This window comes from Microtus pennsylvanicus, chromosome 11, assembly GCF_037038515.1.
Source record: "Microtus pennsylvanicus isolate mMicPen1 chromosome 11, mMicPen1.hap1, whole genome shotgun sequence".
Classification (NCBI taxonomy): domain Eukaryota; kingdom Metazoa; phylum Chordata; class Mammalia; order Rodentia; family Cricetidae; genus Microtus; species Microtus pennsylvanicus.
In genome coordinates this window covers 51,989,342-52,008,941 of record NC_134589.1, presented here as the reverse complement: position 1 = coordinate 52,008,941, position 19,600 = coordinate 51,989,342, and the positions used below count along the sequence as shown (strand labels likewise).

The window sequence follows — 19,600 nt, the reverse complement described above, 5'->3', positions numbered from 1 at the left end:
TTTAGTGGTATGTGTGCCAAAATTAGAACTTGAATAAGGTTGTTTGTGTGAGACAGGCTCTCGCTCTGTAGCCTAACCGGGGTGAAACCCACAGCAGTCCTGCCTGCCTCAGCCTTCCAATACTGGGATTCTAAGTATGAGTCACTATGCCTGACTTGAATAAATGAGAAAATGAGACCTCTCTCCCTCCTTCCCTCCTTCCCTCCATCCCTCCCTCCCTCTTCTCATTCTCTCAATCTAGACTGGTCTTAAATTCACTATGTAGCAGACTTTGGCCTTGAATCCCCTTGCCTCTGACTTCCAAGTTCTGGTATAACAAGCATTCACTACCACTCTTGGATCTTCTTTTTGTTTTGTTTTGTTTTCAAAACAAGTTTCCCTGTGTAGCCTTGGCCGGTCTGGAACTTGCACTGTGGACTAGGCTGGCCTCAGACTCTGAGATCTGCCTGCTTCTGCCTCCCAAGTGCTGGGATTAAAGGTGTGTGCCACCACCTCCCAGTCACTCCTAGATCTTTAAAAAAAAATTTTGTTTTGATTTTAATGTTTCCTCATTGCAAATGCAGACCTTTAAGAAATAACTTTTCAATCTAAAGGTGGCAAATGTTACAAAAATATATAAATTATAGAAAGTTAAAAAGACAAAAATGATTAATCACAACATTCTATTGTAGGCAGTATTTTTATATATTTCAGAATTTTCCCCCTCTCTTCATGAAATGAATGTTAAGCACTCATAGGCTAGAACCTGTGTACATTGCTAGGGACATCAGAGTAGCCAACACATTTCCTGTCCTCAAAAGGCTTACAATCTATTACTTATGACTTGTAATTCTATTTCATTAGAGATCCAAGCTACAATTCAGTGTAGTTTCAAGAATCCAAACCCATGTGTGCTGGCTCACCAGGCCTGTAGTCCCAACACTTGGTAGGCTAAGGAAGTAACATTGCTGGGAGTTTGAGGCCAGCCTGGGATACATAGTTCCTGGCTAGCCTGGACCACAGAGTGAGACTCTGTCTCAAAAATAACAAAAACAAAAAACCCAGCAGACGAAATCCTAAATAATGGCATTTCAAGTGGGTCCAAGGCACCTGCCTCCTAGCCATAGTCCCACTTCAGCGCCTTCCCAGAAACTAGATTCTTACAGGAGCGGTTGCATCTTGAGAGCTCCTGCCACTCTTGGTAAAAAGGTCCTCGGGTCTTCAAGGAAAAGGTTCAGGAGGGGGCAAATGGTACGTGGCATCTAAGAAAATGACCAGGGTCCCGACGCTTGTGAAGACGATGAATGTCCAGAGGAAAAGACGATCCACAACCATAGCCACAAACTGCCAGTCCTCCTTCAGCTAAGGGTAGGCAGGAAAAAATAATAATAACGCTCCAGGGTCGGAGCCCTGTAAAGCCCACCCCTTAGAGAAAAGGGCAATTAGCTCAAGAACCAGGCCACCAGATAGCTATGAAAGAGCCAGTTAGCAAGCGGGAGGAGGGAGAAAAATAAACACACTTCCAATCAGAAACGGAAGCGACTGCTAGGGGCGGAGCTTGAGCTTTGGGGTGGAGCCTGCGGGCTTCAACCTCATTGGACTTACTGCGTCGTGGTCCTCCTGTTCCTGCAGCTGTCGGGCTATGTAGCTGATTGAAGAAATGACCTCGCGTAGCTCCTGAGGCAGACCTACAGTACGGGTTGGGCCATCGATAAATCGTCGCAGGTCCGGGGCAGATAATTCAGGCTGAAACCTGTAAGGGGAGAAACTGTTTAGCCACACACGGGGTTCAAAGAGAAGAAGCAGTTCCGGTGGCCTAGACTCTACTCCAGCTGCCTCCTCCAATATTCTTGTATTTCTCAAAACCTGAGGAAACCCTTCCTGATCTCCCTGCCAGCACAGAGCTCTCCAGACTTTCTCAAACTTCTGGTTCTTTAAACTTTAAAATGCCACCTTCTCGAAAAGCAAGCCGCATCCGGGTTACTACAACTCCCATGATGCTAGACAACACTATCTCTGGGAGCTTTTCCATGGTCTTCTGGGAGCTGTAGTTCTCCCTTGCCCAAGTGACTGATGCGTGTAGGTCTTACCTGTTAAGTTTCGGAAAAAGAAAATCACTTGGAGGCTTCCGGATGAAATATTCATCAGTTCCTCGGTCCCAGCCACTTCTTGGAGGAAAAGAGTGGTGTGGTTCGGGCAGTTGGTCTCTTTCGGGTTTGGGCCTTTTCAGACCCAGATATGGCGGGAGCTTGTGAATGAAGATCTATGGAAGTGGCATATTGAGGGCTTTAATGCTTTCCAGCCTCCTTGGAAGCAGCGATCTATTCCACTCCACGGGCTCATTCCCGTGCATGCGCACTCATGGACCCACCGAGCTACACTGACAGAAATGTAACTGCACAATTTACAATGCTTTCTTTTTGAGACAGGATTTCTCTGTGTAGCCCTGGCTGCACAGGCTGAACTCAGAGGCCTGCCTGCCTCTGCCACCATGATACTGCTGCTTAAGAGATTTTTAATGAGGGTTGGAGAGATGGCTCAGTGGTTAAGGTCTTCCAGAGGATCCTGCTTCGGTTTGGGCGTCTGATCTCTTCAGGGCTCCTCAGGCACCAGGCTCATATAGTAGTGCATATTCATCCACATAAAATCATTTTTTTAAGAGCTCTTTTATGCTGGTAGTGGTGGCTCACACTTTTAATCCCAGCACTCAAGAGGCAAAGGCAGGTGGATCTCTGCGTTCAAGGATGGCCTGGTCTACAGAGTGAGTTCCAGGACAGCCAGGGCTACACAGAGAAACCCTGTCTCAAAAACAAAACAAGCCGGGCGGTGGTGGCGCACACCTTTAATCCCAGCACTTGGGAGGCAGAGGCAGGCGGATCTCTGTGAGTTCGAGACCAGCCTGGTCTACAAGAGCTAGTTCCAGGACAGGCTCCAAAACCACAGAGAAACCCTGTCTCGAAAAACCAAAAAAAAAAAAAAAAGCTCTTTAACGGGCTGGGAGTTGTCCTGAAAAATTAAGGGTTCAAAAGTCTTCCACCCTAATGGCATTTACACTGAGGCTTCCCTGGCCCTCTGAATGAGCAGAATGGATGAAGGGCATGCAGGACCCAGGAAGCGATGGGAAGGCAGAATGAACTGTGTGGTGTTCCACCATCCAGCAGGCTTCCGCACTTCAGCACCATGCCAGCTGGAGTTGAGTCCAGCCCGGTGGGTGGAGCAACTCTGGACACAAAGCCAAACACAAGGATGCACTTCCCTCTTTTAATATTTTTTTCTGTCATTTGCAGACAGGGCCTTACTATGTAGCCCAGGCTAGCCTCATTCTTTCCCACACTGGGTTGATTGTAAGATCAGGAAGTAAGGTTCATAGCAGCATTGTTTGTGATAGCCAGAACCTGGAACAACCTAGATGCCCTTCAATGAAAGAATGGATGAAGAAAGTATGGAATATATACATATTAGAGTACTAATCAGCAGTAAAAAACAAGGGCTTCTTGAATTTTGCATGCAAATGGATGGAAATAGAAAACACTATCCTGAGTGAGGTAAGCCAGACCCAAAAAGAGGAACATGGGATGTACTCACTCATATTTGGTTTCTAGCCATAAACCAAGGACATTGAGTCTATAATTAGTGATCCTAGAGAAGCTAAATAAGGAGAACCCAAAGAAAAACATATAGGCATCCTCCTGAATATTAACCTTCAGCAGGCGATGAAAGGAGACAGAGACAGAGACCCACATTGTAGCACTGGACATAAATCTCAAGGTCCAAATCAGGAGCAGAAGGAGAGGGAGCACTAGCAAGGAACTCAGGACCGCAAGGGGTGCACCCACACACTGAGACAATGGGGATGTTCTGCTGGGAACTCACCAAGGCCAGCTGGCCTGGGTCTGGAAAAGCCTGGGATAAAACCGGACTCTCTGAACATAGCGGACAATGAGGACTACTGAGAACTCAAGAACAATGGCAATGGGTTTCTGATCCTACTGCACACACTGACTTTGTGGGAGCCTAGGCAGTTTGGATGCTCAACTTACTAGACCTGGATGGAGGTGGGGGTTCCTTGGACTTCCCACAGGACAGGGAACCCTAATTGCTTTTCGGGCTGGGGGGGGGACTTAATTGGGGGAGGGGAGGGAAATGGGAGGCGGTGGCTGGGAAGAGACAGAAATCTTTAATAAATAAATAAATTTAAAAAAAAGATCAGGGGGCTGGAGAGATGGCTCAGAGGTTAAGAGCACTGACTGCTCTTCCAAAGGTCCTGAGTTCAATTCCCAGCAACCACATGGTGGCTCACAACCATCTGTAATGAGATCTGGTGTCCTCTTCTGGCCTGCAGGTATGGAGGCTGAACTCTGAGTACATAATAAATAAATCTTTAAAAAAAAAAAAAAGATCAGGAAGTAAGACATGTTGGAGATCTCTCTTACCTGGCGGACCCAAAAGGGCATTTGGTGGGTGTGGGGTGAGCGATGGTGCAAGTTGAGGACCACAACGCTAAGGATGACTGAGAAAGTAACGAGGATCATGGTAAACATGAGATACTTGATAATGATGGGGACTGCCAGGGAGGTCTCGGGCACTTTGTCTGCCAGCAGCAGCAGGAATACAGTAAGGGTCAGCAGGGCAAAGATGGAAAGCCCCATCTTCTCTCCTTGGAAGGCAGAGGAGAACCCAGAATTAGTCCCTTTTTTAAAAAAACAAAAAACAAACAAAAACCCATCATTTTATTTTATCGAGACAAGAACTCTCTATGTAGTCCTGACTGGCCTGGAACTTGCTGTGTAGCCCAGGCTGGCTTCAAGCTCACAGAGATCCTCCTACTTCTGCCTCTCAAGTGCTGGGATTAAAGGCATGGGCTAACACACTATCAGAAGTATTAGTCTTTATCAGAAGGAAGCCTCTAAGGCATAATCAATGGTCATGTTTCCAATCTAAGTGTAGGCTTTTGGGAAAGTCATTTGTTTACAAATCTCTCTGCTGTTTGTTCCTCCAGCCCAAATTTCCTCTGAACTTCAGGCTTCCATCCAAATGCCTACTCAACCTTTCTGTTGAATATATAACAGAATCCCAAACTTAACCTGGCTACAACCTAATTCCCTCACCATCAAAGCTGTTCCGGGTTTGGCAGCAAATGGCTTAATCAGCTGAGCCACCTCTCCAGGTCTGTTTAATTTTTGAGACCAGATGTCACATGTCTTAGGCTTGCTTTGCACTCACAATTCACAGAGGATGTGGTGTATGAGGTCCTTCTGTATTTGTGTTGCTTTCATTGGTTGAATAAAGAAACTGCCTTGGGGGGGCTGGAGAGATGGCTCGGTGGTTAAGAGCATTGCCTGCTCTTCCAAAGGTCCTGAGTTCAATTCCCAGCAACCACATGGTGGCTCACAACCATCTGTAATGAGGTCTGGCGCCCTCTTCTGGCCTGCAGGCATACACGTAGACAGAATATTGTATACATAATAAACAAATAATTAAAAAAAATTAAAAAAAAAAAAGAAACTGCCTTGGCCTTTTGATAGGGCAGAACTTAGAAAGGCGTGGAAAAGAGAACTGGATGCTGGGAAGAAGGCAGTGTGGCAGATGCCATGGCTCTCCTCTCCGAGACGGATGCTGGTTAGACTCATGCTCTTAAGCCATAGTCAATTGGTGATACACATTAATGGAGATGGGTTAAACTAATATGTGAGTGTTAGCCAATAAGGGGCTGGAGATAATGGGCCAGGCAGTGTTTAAATGAATACAGTTTCTGTGGAATTATTTCGGGGGTTAAGCTAGCTGGGCGGCCGGCATGAAAAGCAGGCCCTCTCTCCTTCAACAAGGATGACCTTGAACTTCTGGTCTTTCTACCTTCAGTCCCATCCCAAGGGCTACGATTACAGAGTTTTGCTACTATGTCTAGTTTATTCTCTGAGAGGGGTCAAAGGCTTCATGCATAATAGGAAAATACTTTTCCCTGTCAGCTACATTCCTAGCTCTTTTTTGAGACAAGACCTCACTTTGTACTGAGAGTGACCCGCAACTCTTTGTGTAACCTAGGCTAGATTCAAACTCTTGATTCTCTTGTCTCTGAGAGCTAGTATATAGGAGTCCACTCCCATTTTAATCTTCCCAAACCCCTTCCTGTTTTATTTTCTTTTTTAAAATTTGTCTAGAAGTCAGGCATGGTAGCACACACCTTTAATCCCAGCATTTAGGATGCAGAGGCAGGCAGATCTCTGAGTTCAGGGCCAGACTGGTCTACAAAGTGAGTTCCAGGACAGCCAGGGCTACAGAGAAATCTTGTCTTGAAAAACAAAACAACAATAACAACAAAAAACTTGTCCTTTTCTAATGTATGACAGTAAACATTAGTTTGTTGACTGACTTCCCCACTAGAATGTAGACTGAGGAAGGTCAGTGGTTTTATTTTCTTGTTTGTTTGTTTACAGATGGGTTCTGGAGGATGAACTCAGGGCTTCATGCATGCATACAAGGTAAACACTCTACCAACTATACTATGTCTCTTGCTATGCCCCCTCCCTGCAGTGCTAGGGATGGAATCCAGGGCTTCCTGTATGGCAGACCAGCTCTACCTATACCTGCTCCAGATCTCTACACTGAGCTACAGCCAATCAATTTTATTATTTTTATTCCCTGATGCATTTGCAGTGCCTAGCATATCACAGAATTCCACAGATATAGTTGCATGAATGAATATACCAATCTCTGTAGTTTTTCCAAGAACAATATAGCAATTTGAAGAATCTAAAAATAAAATGGTATACAAAAGAGGCCGGTTCTTTCTGTGTCATACAAGAGGCCTTACAAACTTCATGAAAGGTATTGAAATAAGCCATATGGTTCGCTCTATTTTGGTCCTGTAATATTAGGTTTCAAGATTGCCCTGTTCTAGAAAGGAGTGATTATACTTGTAAGTAGGTTCCTTTTCTTTTTAACATTGTACGCGTGTGTGCGCGCATGTTCCTGTCATAGGGCACCTAGAGATATTCAAGAACAACTTGTGGGTTCCATATTGGACTCAAGCCCTCAGGCTTGGTAGCAAGCGTCTTGCCTGCCGAGCCTTCCTCCTGGATCTGGAAGTGTATTCTCCAACTGCATCTCTCTCTCTTCCTGGATAGAGGACTTGATTGATGCCAGAGATGGGGAAAATACAGAGTTTTGTTTATTTGTTTTCATATTTGCTTACTATGTTTTTTGATTTTTTTTTTGAGACAGGCTCTTGCTTAGGAAGCTTCAGGTAATCTCATACTCAGTGGTCTCAAACTCTTGGTAATTCTTCTGCCTCAGCTTTCCAAGTGCAGGGAGGGAAACACTAGAAGCAAGGTCTCTGACTAGGACTGGTCAGACCTGAACACAGTGCCAGACAAATGCATCGACTCCCTCAGCCTCTTTACCCTTCTCTAGAATTTGGCACTTAACTGAAAGGTTATTGTAAAGATTAGAATTAATACGTAAAATTCTATTGTATTGCCTTACATCAACTGCTCAAAAGTAATTAAAAACAAACAAAAAAAAACCACATTTGCATAGATCCAGCTAGGTACTCGGTATAGTTTTATTAACCCAGTTAATCTTCAGAATAATTCTATGCAGTAGGGACACTGGCTGTCCCATTTCCTGACCAGGGGACTCAGACACACAGTCATTATGGAATTTGACCAGGGTTACCTTGTTACTATATTGTACTTCCTTATAGAGAAAAGGGAGACTGCCAGTTAAGGCACCGGTTGATGTCTGAAGGGAGGAGGGGGTTATTTGCTAGGAATGGGAAACAGAAAAAGGAAAGTTGGCTTAGCTTGGAATTTGGTTTGTCGTGGACATGGGAACTCCATGAACGTGAGGCTGGGACTCCAGAGGGAAGAGTGAACGTGTTACTGGTGAGGACAACCCAGCAGCAGAGGGGGTGCAAGGCCTGTATTGGGGTTTAATTGTGCATGGGGGGAACCTTGGATTGCTGATATCCAACCGATGAGGGTTTGAGTTGGCAAGAAAACTATCCTGGGTGCTAGAGAGATAGCTCAGTAGTTCAGAACATGTACTGCTTGTCAAGATTAGCCTCGGTTTGTCAATTTGACATATGGGAAAAAGAAACTTCAGCTGAGGAATTCCCCGTGGGTGTGTATGGGGGCACTTCCTTACTTGCTATTTGGTGCAGGAGAGCCCAGTCCACCATGGACAGTGCCATTCCTGGGGGGGGGGGTTCTGGATCCAGTAAAGAAAGGAGCCCAGCAGAACAAGTCAGGGGAAGCCAGTCAGTAAGAGGTGTTCCTTCATCGTCTGTGCTCACTTAGCTTGAGCTCCTGCCTTGGCTAACCTCAGTGATGAACTGTGACCTGTAAGTCAAATAAAACCCTTTCTTCCCAGAACTTGGTTCCCGTAAGTCTTTTATCACTGCTACAGAGAAACAAACTAGACCACTGCTCAATTCGAGGACGGGAGTTCAGCTCCCAAGGCCACTGCTCTATCCAGGGACTGGAGTTCGGCTCCTAAGGCCACTGCTCTATCCGGGGACTGGAGTTCGGCTCCCAAGGCCCACCTCAGGAGGCTCACAAATGCCTCCTGGAACTCCATCTGCAAAGGATCCAGTGCCCCACTTCTGACCTCCATGGGCATTTGAGTGCACACACACACACACACACACACACACACACACACACATCTTTTCTGGGGGGAGGGGGTTGAAACAGTGTTTCTCTATATAACAGCCCTGGCTGTCCTGGAACTTGCCACCACTGCCTGGCTCACACACACATACATCTTTTGTTTGTTTTTTGTTTTTTTAATGATTTTTTTTGAGACAGGGATTCTCTATGTAACTTTGTACTCTCTCTCTGTAGACCAGGCCAACCCTGAACTCACAAGGTGTGTGCCACCTCCCATTGGCTTCACACATCCTTTTTTTTTGGTTTTTTGAGACAGGGTTTCTCTGTGGCTTTGGTTCCTGTCCTGGAACTAGCCCTTGTAGACCAGGCTGGCCTCGAACTCACAGCAATCTGCTTGCCTCTGCTTCCCGAGTGCTGGGATTAAACGCACGCATACATCTTAAAAATACAAAACAAAGCAATAAAAAAAACCCAACCCAACCTGGACTAAAGGCTAGGAGGAAAGGCTGGGCTGGTGATCCGGAGCTGAGACCCTAGCTGTTTACCTGCGTCTGGCGGGAGGTAGAAGACAAAGATGGCCAGGAGAGTGATGAGGACACACGGGGCAATGACGTTGACCAAGTAGAAGAGGGGCTTCCGCCGAATAATGAGATAGAAGATAACTTCCTCGCGATGTCCTTCCTTCCCTCCTCTAGGATTCCCTGGAAGTTGGATTAACCTAGAAGGTTTGTGGATAATCTCCCATTGGCCATTCTCTGGAGGGGGGGACAGAGGAGGCAAACTCAGGTGCAGTAGCTGTCCAGTTAGTGCCTGGGATAGCACACTGCTAGGCAGCCTTTCTCCAATAAACTTAAACCACTCTCAACTTCCATACTTTTCTGTTTTAATAAAAATATTATTATTATAGTGGTGTGTGTGTGCGTGCGTACACACACCACCATGTAAATTCTAAGGTCAGAGGACTTTTGAAAGTTCCCTCCTTCCACCACAGGTTCCAGGGCCTAAATTCAAGTCATCAGATTTACACTGTGAGAACTTTATCCCTGAGCCATCTCATCTCCTCTGTGCGTGCTGTATACTTTTTACTGTTTTAAGAATCAGTGTCTCGGGCTGGAGAGATGGCTCAGAGGTTAAGAGCAGTGTCTGCTCTTCCAAAGGTCCTGAGTACAATTCCCAGCAACCACATGGTGGCTCACAACCACCTGTAATGAGGTCTGGTGCCCTCTTCTGGCTAGCAGGCATACACACAGACAAAACATTGTATACATAATAAATAAGTAAATAAATAAATATTAAAAAAAAGAATCAGTGTCTCATCTGGCTAGTGGTGGCAATGCCTCTAATCCCAGTACTCGGGAGGCAGAGGCAGTTGGATCTCTGTGAATTTGAGGTCAGCCTGATCTACAAAGTGAATTCTAGGACAGTCAGGATTGTGACACAGAGAAACCCTGTCTCTAAATTAACTAATTAATTAATAATAAAAGAAAGAAAAAAGATCAAGGTCTCTGAATGTAGTCCAGCCTGGCGTTGAATGTGCAGCAATCCTCCTGCCTCAGCCTTTCAAGCACTAACATTGAAAGTATTTGTCACCACACTTGGCTTCAGTGTCCATATTTGCAGCGTTGCTAGTCATCCCCATCTTGCTGACCCCATCCATGTCCCCTGAGCATAGATACCGGAGCTTGTTTGTCACCCTTGGACGTGAGACCCTCCCCTACTCACCAATGAAGGTCCCTTCATGAATGTAGATTTCCTGCCTCTCCTGCCCGTCAGGACCCAGGCCTGTCTTCAGGCTGACCTCAGAGCTGTCATAGCTGTAGGAACTAAAGACCATGGTGCAATTCTGCCAGTCAAAGGGGAAGTAGGTGACCTGAATGGAGGGGAAGACACTGAAGCTGCCAGAGGACTGGGAAGGACTAGGGAAGTTTGGGAGGTCATTGGATGGCGGTTACAAAAGAGAAGGGGTCATCAGGGAAATGGCTGAGAATTGATACGGAAGACTGAAAACCAAAGAAAATATGCAGGGCTATAGGAAGTCGGGGCAAACAAGAGGTAAGGGTCAAGAGGGATACAGGACTGGGAGCAGCTGGGGAGTGAGGGAGTCGGAGGACAGACAAAGCCTGGAAACCTGGATGCTGCAGCTGCTGCGATACAAGCCAGGGGGTTGCCAGCGCACAGAGCCCTCGGAGGATACCACGACGTTAATGTCCAGAGCAATGTCAAAATTTCCGTCATTGCTGCAGGAAAGAGATCCTTTTCTATGGGATCTGGATCTGTCTTCCGAACACCCTCCCCAGCCACACCTCATAACAGCCCCACCACGTGCCCCCAGGCTTTGGAAAGACTCAACTTGTTCATTAGCACCACATCAGGGAGCCACACCGATTCAGCGGTGATGCCAAGAGAGTCGATGCCATCATGTTCTGCAGGATCCCAGCTTAACCTGTAGTCTGTCCACTCCTAAGGAACAGAGGCTAAAGGGCTGCTCAGGCCAGAGGCCGGGGAGAGACTTAGGATGTCAGAGAGGGTACCCAGGAAGAGGGTACAAAGGGGAGTAGCTCAGGCCTGACCTGTGGGGCAAGGGGAAAGGGCTCTGGCTCTGCCTCCAGTCTCTGGGATTCACACCAACTAGTTTCCTTCCTCTTGCACTCAGCTCTATTATTTTAGTCTCTAAAATCAGATAGGGGGCCTGGAGAGATGACTTAGTGGGTAATGGCCCTGAATCTCTTCCAGAGGACCAAGGTTTGATTCCCAGCACCTACAAGGAAGTCACAACCTGCTGTAACTCCAGTTCCAGGGATCGGACGCCCTCTTCTGGCTTCCATGGGCACTAGTCATGCATGAGGTGCACAGACAGGCATGCAGGCAAAATACCCATACACATAAAATAAAATAAAACAAATTAAAAAGTAATTGTTAAAAAGCTGTGTTAGACATCCTCTACTACAGTGGCTTTAAAGGATCAGAATACAAATTAATGAGGCCAAATTTGTGTTTTAAACAGTTAGGAAGGAATTGTTTATAGAAGCTTCCTTTTCGGTTATTATATATGTGTTTTATGAAGTCATTATACAAAAAAAAAATCTTACTGGACTGAGCATTCCAAGAGATTAATAAAATGTGGCAGGATGCCCTTCCCTAACCCACAGGGTCTCCATACCAGGTCTAAGTACACCTTTGTGCTCATTTCTTCATCCTTCTCGTTCTAGAAGGGAAAATTTTAAGGCAGAAATGAAATGGAGTGGGAAGAAATGAAGGCTCGGGGTCACTTTCTCAAAAAAAAAAAAATCTACCCCCTTTCTCTAAGCTGCATCTTCTTGGGTACAAACCCCATCTTATAGAAGGTAAGTGGGTATCACCTGCCTCTGCCTCGAAACACCAGATCTTGCCCCCGCTTCTCTTGCCTTTCACCTCCAGGTTCAATCACGGGCCACACCCAGTGGCTAGTCCACAGAATCTCCGCCCCGGGCTGTTCTGGACTCCCTGAACTTCCAGCTCTGCTAGCCCAGGCAGAAATCCAACACGGCCCCGTCTCGAGGTCCTCCCCCTAGCCGGTCCTTCGGCCTCAGCTCCGCCTCAAACCCCGCCCACGGGCGGGTTAACAGAGCAGCATTCAGGACCCGTCAAATAGGCCACGCCCACGAGCTCGTTCATTGGTTCTTGTTTCCACCCAATCTCCGCCCACGGCCTGTCCATCTCACCTCAGACCCCGCCCCCAGCCTGCCCCGCCCAGCGACCTCCACCCACAGGGCGCCCTCACCAGGCTGATGAGCTGCGCCAGGGTGAGGCCGATGCTGACCCCGACGCGGTCTCCCACCTCCCGCGCCGGCCGCACCGAGTTATCGTAGTCCGAGAAAAGTTTCTCAAGCAGTCGGCCTTCGGCTTCCGAGCCGCGGGCGCCTGGCGAAGGAAAGCCCTAAGTGACCCTCGGGTGGCTGGCCGCGACCATTGCCCCTGTCATTGCCTCTTCAGGGCCCAGACTGACTTACCTGGGGCGAGGGGTGCCCCGAGCACCCCCAGAAGCAGCAGCAGCGCCCCAAAGGTCATGGCCCTGCCGCTTCGCTCAAGTGAGTTTGTCCGGAGAGCGGCCGAAGCCGCCAGGACAGGGGAAGTGACGAGGCGCCCAGGAATGTGCACCTGTTGTCGGGGGACCAGCCGCCAGCCCACCCGCCCCGCCCTCTAGACTTGGTCCCGCCCGGAACAACTGCGGTTCCCCTCCACTCACAAATGTCAGACCACACTCGGGTTGTATAAATCATCTTTAATTAGAGAAAGCTTGGAGACCCGGTCCCCTGAGAGTAGAGCCAGGAGATGGGCGGAGCCTGAGCGGGGTGTATGTGACGGGGGGGGGGGGGGGGTGCATCTCTTGCAACAAGCCAGAAGTAAAAGGGACTGAGGAAAAGTGTCCTGCCTTTGGGTACAGCCCCTCCTGTAGGACCTCCATAGCCGTTCCACCTACATCTGCTAGACTCGGGATCCACCCCCTGTTTTACTAGAGACTCCCCCTTTTCAGGTCCTTTTTGGGTACTTAAAACCCAGCTGAGGGTATAAGCTGTAGGTAAAGTAAATTTTATTTAGTTAGAAGCTCTGGGGATATATGAGGTCTGGGAGCCCAAGAGGCCCCTCCTTTCCTAGGCCTGACCTGCAGGAGGGAGAAGTTGGACTTATTGCTGAGTTGGGGGGCTCCTTGCTGGGGGGAGGATTCAAGGTGTGTCACCGGTTATCCTTTTAAATTCTAGAGTCATTATCCCTACAGACCTCAGTGTTGTTTGAGACAGGGTCTCCTAGAGCCCAGGCTGGTCTTGAACTCCCTACAAAGCCCAGGCTAGCTCTTTATTCCCAATTCTTTTTCCTCCACCTCACAAACCATCACACCACATCAAGCAAAGGACCTCAGCCTTAAGAGGCAAGTGTAAGAAATTCCTGCTGAGGTAGCTAAGTGTTCATGTCTCCCCCAATCAGTCAAAGTCTGCCATTTTCCTCCTCTTGGCTTCCCTACCATGTACCAGGTCTAGTCTTCCAGAATTCCTGTACCTTTCCCTGGGAGAACCCCAGCTGCAAGGCTAAAACTAGAAAACATGTAAAAGTAAGGTTAGCATTCTAGAGGGAAGAAGATTTTAGAAAATTATCTAGGAAAAACAAGCAGTGGTCCTTGATCCATTCAGTACTGATTAGTAAGTGTTGTGTTCTCTCTCTCTTTCTCCCTGTCCCCCCCCCCCCGTGTGTGTGTGTTTACACGCACATGCGTGGCTTTTCAGACAGGGTTTTGCTATTATAGCTCAGGATTTCCTCCAACTCGAAATCCTTCTGACTCAGTCCCCAGGCTGAATTATAGGCTTGTGCCACTAAGCACAGCTCAGAACCAATTAGTCCTTAATGAATCATTGCTCAGTTCTATCCATAGCTCATTCTTAAATAATCATTACAGGAAGTAGAAGGGTGGGTTTAGAACTTACTCTAGTACAATAATATGGCTATACAGGCCCAGGTTCCATCCTGGAAAGAGTCATGGTCTATGTGCTAGAGCTGAGAGTCGGGAGGAAGTATGGCTCCGCAAAGGCCTAGAACACGAGCTCTAGAACTGGGCATCTCTGGGATAAGAAGGTTTCACATATGGTGTGGCCGGAGGTTGGTTCCAACTCAGACCAAGGCCAATGGCCACATTAGGAGGCTCAAATTCAGCCTCTCTCTCTCTCCTTTTTTTTTAAACCAGGGGATTCCATCTAGGTCAAGAATAGAAGTTTAAAGGATCCATGCCCGGGTTCCAGTACGGAACAAAGAATGGCCCTGGCTGGGTGTTCAGCTGGGTCAGAACCTGTCCAGACCAAGGCAGAAGGTAGAGCAGAGAGAGAAGGAAACTAGTTCTGAGTGCCAGTGGCCGACCTAGAAAGCTATGGCTTGGCAACAATGTAAAGGAGTGTGTGGCTACAGAAACTGGCTCAGCCAGGGTGAGGAGTGCTAATTCCCTTGCTCTGTCAGTTCTGGAAGCCCCAGCGCCATCTCAGGAAAAATTGGGGTTCTTTGGAGAGGGAGAAGCTAGTGTGGAAAGAAGTAGGTGGATCAGCCAAGATGATTTCAGGCACCCCCATCTCAGAAGCTCTCCTAGGCCCCAGGATCTAAGAGCTCAGCAACTCCAGGAGTCCCAGCCAGCCTCTAAGGTCCTCAGGGTACAGCACCTGGTGAGACCTGGCTGCTTAGGGCATGTGTGTGGCGGCAGGGTGTGAGCAAGGCCTGGAGCAGGGCTAGGAGGCAGGCTGTGGTGGTGGCCGGCTCACCAGGAGTGCAGGGAGCCTCCAGTCCAGGGACTACAGCTCAAGGGGCAGGGGGACTGGAAGGGGAGGTCTCAGGGACACTGTGGAGAGAAGGCTCCCGGTACATGGCCACTGTGAAGGGGAGAGAGAGAGGAGTACGGAAGGAGAGTTAGGACAGAGAGCCAGGAAGAGTCAGAGCTCTGAGAGGCCTCCCTTCCCTTACACCCATCCTTGGAGATCCCCAACCCAAAGGAAGAGAGCTCCCCACATCCCCAAAGGCTAAAGCCTTCCTGTCTTGGCCTATCATTACAGCATCTTGTTTAATATTTATGGCCTGGGCTGTGCGACAGTAAATATTCACGTCAAGGTCAATACCCTCCCACATGACCCACCTTTTCTTGAGCCCATACCCACCCTCCAGGAGCTTGGGCACAAAGTGGGCAGCTGCCTTGGTCTTCTTGACTCGGTTTCCCTTCATGACCCGGCCCTCCTTGTCCAGGCCTAGGTACCAGGCCCGGCCAGATCGACGCTGGCGATACAGAGCAGAGGCGTACAGGACATAGTAATTCTCAAAGACACACTCCTTAAAGCGACACTCTGCTGTGAAATGTGGCTGAGGAACAAAATCCAGAAAGAAGCAGGGACAGACACACACACACACACATACATACACGCACGCACACCAGAGACAGACAGACAGACAGACAGACAGGGAGAGAGAGAGAGAGAGAGAGAGAGAGAGAGAGAGAGAGAGAGAGAGGAGAGTTATGTCACTGGCAGAAGGGAGTCCTTGGGAGAAGCAGTCAAGATATAATCCATACATTTTTACAAAAGGAGGATGGCAACTACTGAGTCCATACAGAAATGAGAGCACAGAGAGAATAAGGAAGAGCCCGGTAGGCCAGCCAGGGACAGGAACTAGATTTATAGGGGCCCTGGAAAGAAGATCTCTACTCTGCATTCCCAGTCTCTTACTACTTCCTATCCAGAGGAAAGATGAAGTTTCCAGGAGACAGGTTGAGAAGTGGGGCCCTTCTAAAAGAGTCAGCTGGCCAAGAGCCTGGGGTACTTGAGGACAGGGACTGGATGCACTCTCCTGGACCACTTTTGGAACAGCAGTGGTCAGCCAAAGCAGGAAGGACAGAGTCCTGGGTGCAAGGCCTGCCTGTGGCAAAGGATGGTCACGCTGAGGGTGTCCCCAGGTCACTCAGTCTCATGGTCTTACCGAGCTGTACAACAGCCCCTCGGCATTCATGGCCATGTAGTGGCCCAGCTTGGCACTCTGGATGGTGACCACACGGAGCCCCACGGGAATCAAATTGAAGTGGGCTGGGGGAGAGAGAGCAGACATCAGATCCAAGTACCTCTCCCCCATCTAAGTCCCCTCCCCACACCAGCTCCACTCTCCCCTTGGGGTTCAAGAGCACAGACTGAAGACAACAAAGCTTAAAGAGGCGACAGGATTGTCATCTCCTGTCCCCTGCTCCCCACTTCCCACCCTGTGGCTGGTTCCCCTCTCACTGAAGGAGCTGGTGTCCTCTGGGGTGCCCTGGATGCTCCCATCGGGATTCGCCTGGAGGTAGAAACCCTGGCGGCAGAACAGTTTGGTGACGATGCCTTTGAGCTGAGGCTCTGGAGAGAGAGACATTCATCTTTGAAAATGACATCTTTGTTCCCAGAAACATTCCTACACTTGGCGGGCTCACAGGCTAGAATGAAGGGGAAAGGCACAGAAGACAGTTCCGGGGCCCCAGCTCTCTTACCCTTCAAGCAAGCTTCCTTCCACCCCTCTTCAATTCCTGAGGAAGCTGGGGTGTGGGTCCCTTCCGCTTTTTCTAATCATGAGCGTCAGCTTAATTTATTGAAATTTATTTAAATGGTTTAATTCCTTCTCCTCACCGGAGTTGGGGGAGGGGGCGGAGAGGAGGTAAGGGAGGACAGAAAACGCAACGGGCAGTGCTAGAGACGCAGGGCAAGTGTGCTTGCAAATGTCGGGGTGAGCAGCAAGGTGACCACAGGGAAGGGGCTCCCCCTCAGGAGGAGGGATGGGACTGGGCTTGACGGACGCTGAGTCAGCACCTGCTGCTGCAGCTGCCGCTTGCTTGGCGCGGGCCTTGCTTTGGCTCAGCGCCGGCCTGTCTGACACTGACCCATCTGTCTGTCTGTCTGTCTGTCAGTCAGTCAGTCGGCAGGCTCACGAGGGTCCAGTTCTCCCCAAGGCTGAGACTCTACCCTTCAGCCAGGTAACTGGCCTGGGATGGGGGACATTCATACCACACCAAGGAAAAGGAAGAGGGGACAGAGATGGAGAGGCGAGCTGCATCACGTGGGGGCTGGGTCCCACTCAGAGGGTGGGCTGCGGACTGTACCACTACCTACCGTGGGTGGTGGGGGAGAAGGGCGCAAGGGGCTACCCCTAGGGGAACCGGCAGAGGCCTGGAGAGAGGCCAGAGGGACTCCCTAACTGTCGTACCTGGACGGGAATCACAAACCAACCCTTACACCTCTCCTTTCTCACGGCTTGCTCTCTGCTGACTTCCCTGTTCCCGCTTGTAAATGGTACGAGCCCCCAACTCTCTGTGCAGGTCTTCAGCCTGAACTGTGTGTAAGTTCCTACTAGCAGAGGGTCCCCGGAGCTTGTAGGATCAGGTTTCCGAGTCGCCCGGGAGTAATGGGAGGGGGTGCTCAACACCCTTCTCGAAGCGCAGGTCACAGAAGGAGGGCGTACGGAGGGGGCTGGCTGACGAGGTAGCTGCAAGGACACCCGGGGGAGAGCTGGAGAGATTGGCTCCTGGCCAGGAGAGCTCGACCAGGAGGAACAGAGCCCAAGCGTGGAGGGGCGGGAGAACCGGAGCGGGGGCGGGGCAGCCAGGGCTGCAGAAACCCTCGGGGTGACCCAAGCGTCCAGAACCCCCTAGGTCCCTCCGCTTCGGATAGAAAGAATCGCGAGAACCTGCACGTAGGCGAAGAGCCATGGGGGTGGGGAGTCCTGTGTTGAAGGGGGACAGACAGGAGCTGAGAAGCTTGGATCATTAGACTTGGCCCCTCAAACCTTCCCCTTGCCCTCGAAAGCAAGGAGACTCGGCATAACGGACAGAGAGGAAGGAAACTGAAGCATAGTCCCGTAGGTTTTGCCGATCTGGCCCACCTCTTACTTTTGGGACACCCACCCCCTCATCGTCGGCTGCATTCTCCAGGGTCCCTGGTCTCAGCAGAAGGACTTCTGACCCGGAGACCCCGCCCTAGCCACACTCACCTGGGCCGCAGTCCTGTCGCGTGGGCCGCCCCCCGCACAGTCGCACCTTGGACAGCAGGATGAGGAGCTGCTTCTGACAAAGAGACTTGGTGCCGCGGGGACACACGCGCCGCTGCGCCGACACCGGCCGGCTGCTCCCGGGCTCGCGGACCTCCCGCTTCTGTCGGATCAGGCTACTGGCTAACGCCGCCATAGCGCCCCGGGAGGAGACACCCCTAAACCAGCAGGCTCCCGGAGCACCCTAGGCTCCCCTAGAGGAGCCCTCTCACCAGGGCATGCTCTGGACCCAACCCACCGCCCCACCCACAGGACCTAAGGATAAGCCAGACCCCCTTACCTCCCCCTAAAAACCACCAGCTCTCACCCTTGGGCCCTGCACTAGCTCCACCGGCTTCAGTAGCCTATGCACTCCTCAGCTGACCTCACCCATGAATTATGTCCCCTAACGAAAGCTCTCCCCTTCCCTCCTCTCTGGCTTCTGTCCCACTTCCTCTATCCTAAAGTCAAGACCCTCCTAAATTTCTACGATGTGTTCTCAATATCCTCAGAGTTCTTTCCACCCTATTTTGGGGCCGCTCCTGCCCAGCCTACTCTTGTAACCTGAAGGGTGTGGGTCTTTAGCTTTGGGGACATTAGCTCACCCTGGGCTGCTGTCAATGTCAGAGAGGAACCCAGCCCTGATGTTTTTTCCTTTGCTATACTCTAAATGGAGTGTCTCTCTTACTTTCTTCAAACATCCCCCCAAATATGTCTCAATATCCAAGCTGTCTCGGTTCAGTGAGAAGGGGTTCCCAGATCCTCTGGCTGAATAATGCTTTTCTTCACGGGGTTCCACGACCTGGGGTTCCAGCTGCTGAGACCATTTCCTCACGTTGTCACCTTCCACTCCTTTTGAAGTCACCTCCAAACCAGCCCTTCCTAGTGCATACACCAGGTGGTTGTCTGGAGGGCCCTCTGTCACCCCGAAACAAGGGGCATCAGTCGCTTTTTTGTTTTCTGGTGGCCCCTTTCAATTTCCCGAGGAACAACTGGCACTGCTTAGATACCACACTCTCCAATCTAACAAGGCCCCCAAGAGAGGAGTGTACCCACGTTGCCACCACTCCTCAAACGTAAACAGGCCTTAATAAGTCATAGCGCATCAGAGCTTCCTGCGACAGGGTTTCCACGTCCTCCCTGGGGATTGCTATAGCACCCCTTCCTTTCCCCGACGCCCCTCAACCTGTCCTGTCCTGTTGATCCGGGCGACGGGTGCCGCGGGCTCGGGCTCCAGGCTCCTCCCTCCCTGTCACCCGCAAGGGGAGGTTCCCCCCAACGCCGGCCTAGGTGTCCCGGACCCCCAGGAAGATGTGAAGATGTCTCTGCAGAGCGCCCCGGTTCGGCAAAGTCAGAGCACTGGGCCTGGAGGTTGGACCAGGCGGAGCGGCGGTGGCAGCAGCAGCAGCAGCGGCTGTGGGAAGCTGAGGCGGCGACAGAAGCTCCCCCTCCTCTGCGAGCCGGCCCGG

At 50.0% G+C, this 19,600-nt stretch overlaps 2 protein-coding genes across 6 annotated transcripts; both read right to left on the bottom strand.

Annotated features, from left to right (window-relative positions):
* Positions 1–672: 672 nt before the first annotated feature.
* Chrnb1 (cholinergic receptor nicotinic beta 1 subunit) lies at positions 673–12,714 on the bottom strand. Of its 3 annotated transcripts, XM_075991991.1 has the most exons (11): positions 12,578–12,714; positions 12,349–12,488; positions 11,749–11,793; positions 10,939–11,048; positions 10,717–10,825; positions 10,311–10,458; positions 9,134–9,343; positions 4,413–4,636; positions 2,070–2,242; positions 1,585–1,732; positions 673–1,341 (listed from the first exon to the last, which is right to left on the bottom strand). In XM_075991991.1, exons 1-11 carry the CDS (start codon positions 12,633–12,635, stop codon positions 1,201–1,203), a joined length of 1,506 nt encoding a protein of 501 aa, XP_075848106.1. In that variant the 5' UTR covers positions 12,636–12,714; the 3' UTR covers positions 673–1,200. The 3 variants fall into 3 exon arrangements, with proteins under 3 accessions (XP_075848106.1, XP_075848107.1, XP_075848108.1); XM_075991992.1 differs by lacking the exons at positions 10,717–10,825; positions 10,939–11,048; XM_075991993.1 differs by lacking the exons at positions 10,717–10,825; positions 10,939–11,048; positions 11,749–11,793.
* Positions 12,715–12,835: 121 nt separating this feature from the next.
* On the bottom strand, positions 12,836–19,562 carry Fgf11 (fibroblast growth factor 11). 3 transcript variants are annotated; one of them, XM_075991989.1, is made up of 5 exons: positions 18,096–19,562; positions 16,361–16,471; positions 16,065–16,168; positions 15,254–15,452; positions 12,836–14,971 (listed from the first exon to the last, which is right to left on the bottom strand). In XM_075991989.1, the coding sequence occupies exons 1-5, from the start codon at positions 18,286–18,288 to the stop codon at positions 14,901–14,903; spliced, it is 678 nt and encodes a 225-aa protein (XP_075848104.1). In that variant the 5' UTR covers positions 18,289–19,562; the 3' UTR covers positions 12,836–14,900. The 3 variants fall into 3 exon arrangements, with proteins under 3 accessions (XP_075848104.1, XP_075848105.1, XP_075848103.1); XM_075991990.1 differs by having other exon boundaries at positions 12,837–14,971; positions 15,232–15,452; positions 18,096–18,410; XM_075991988.1 differs by having other exon boundaries at positions 14,886–15,452; positions 18,096–18,412.
* Between the last annotated feature and the right edge of the window lie 38 nt (positions 19,563–19,600).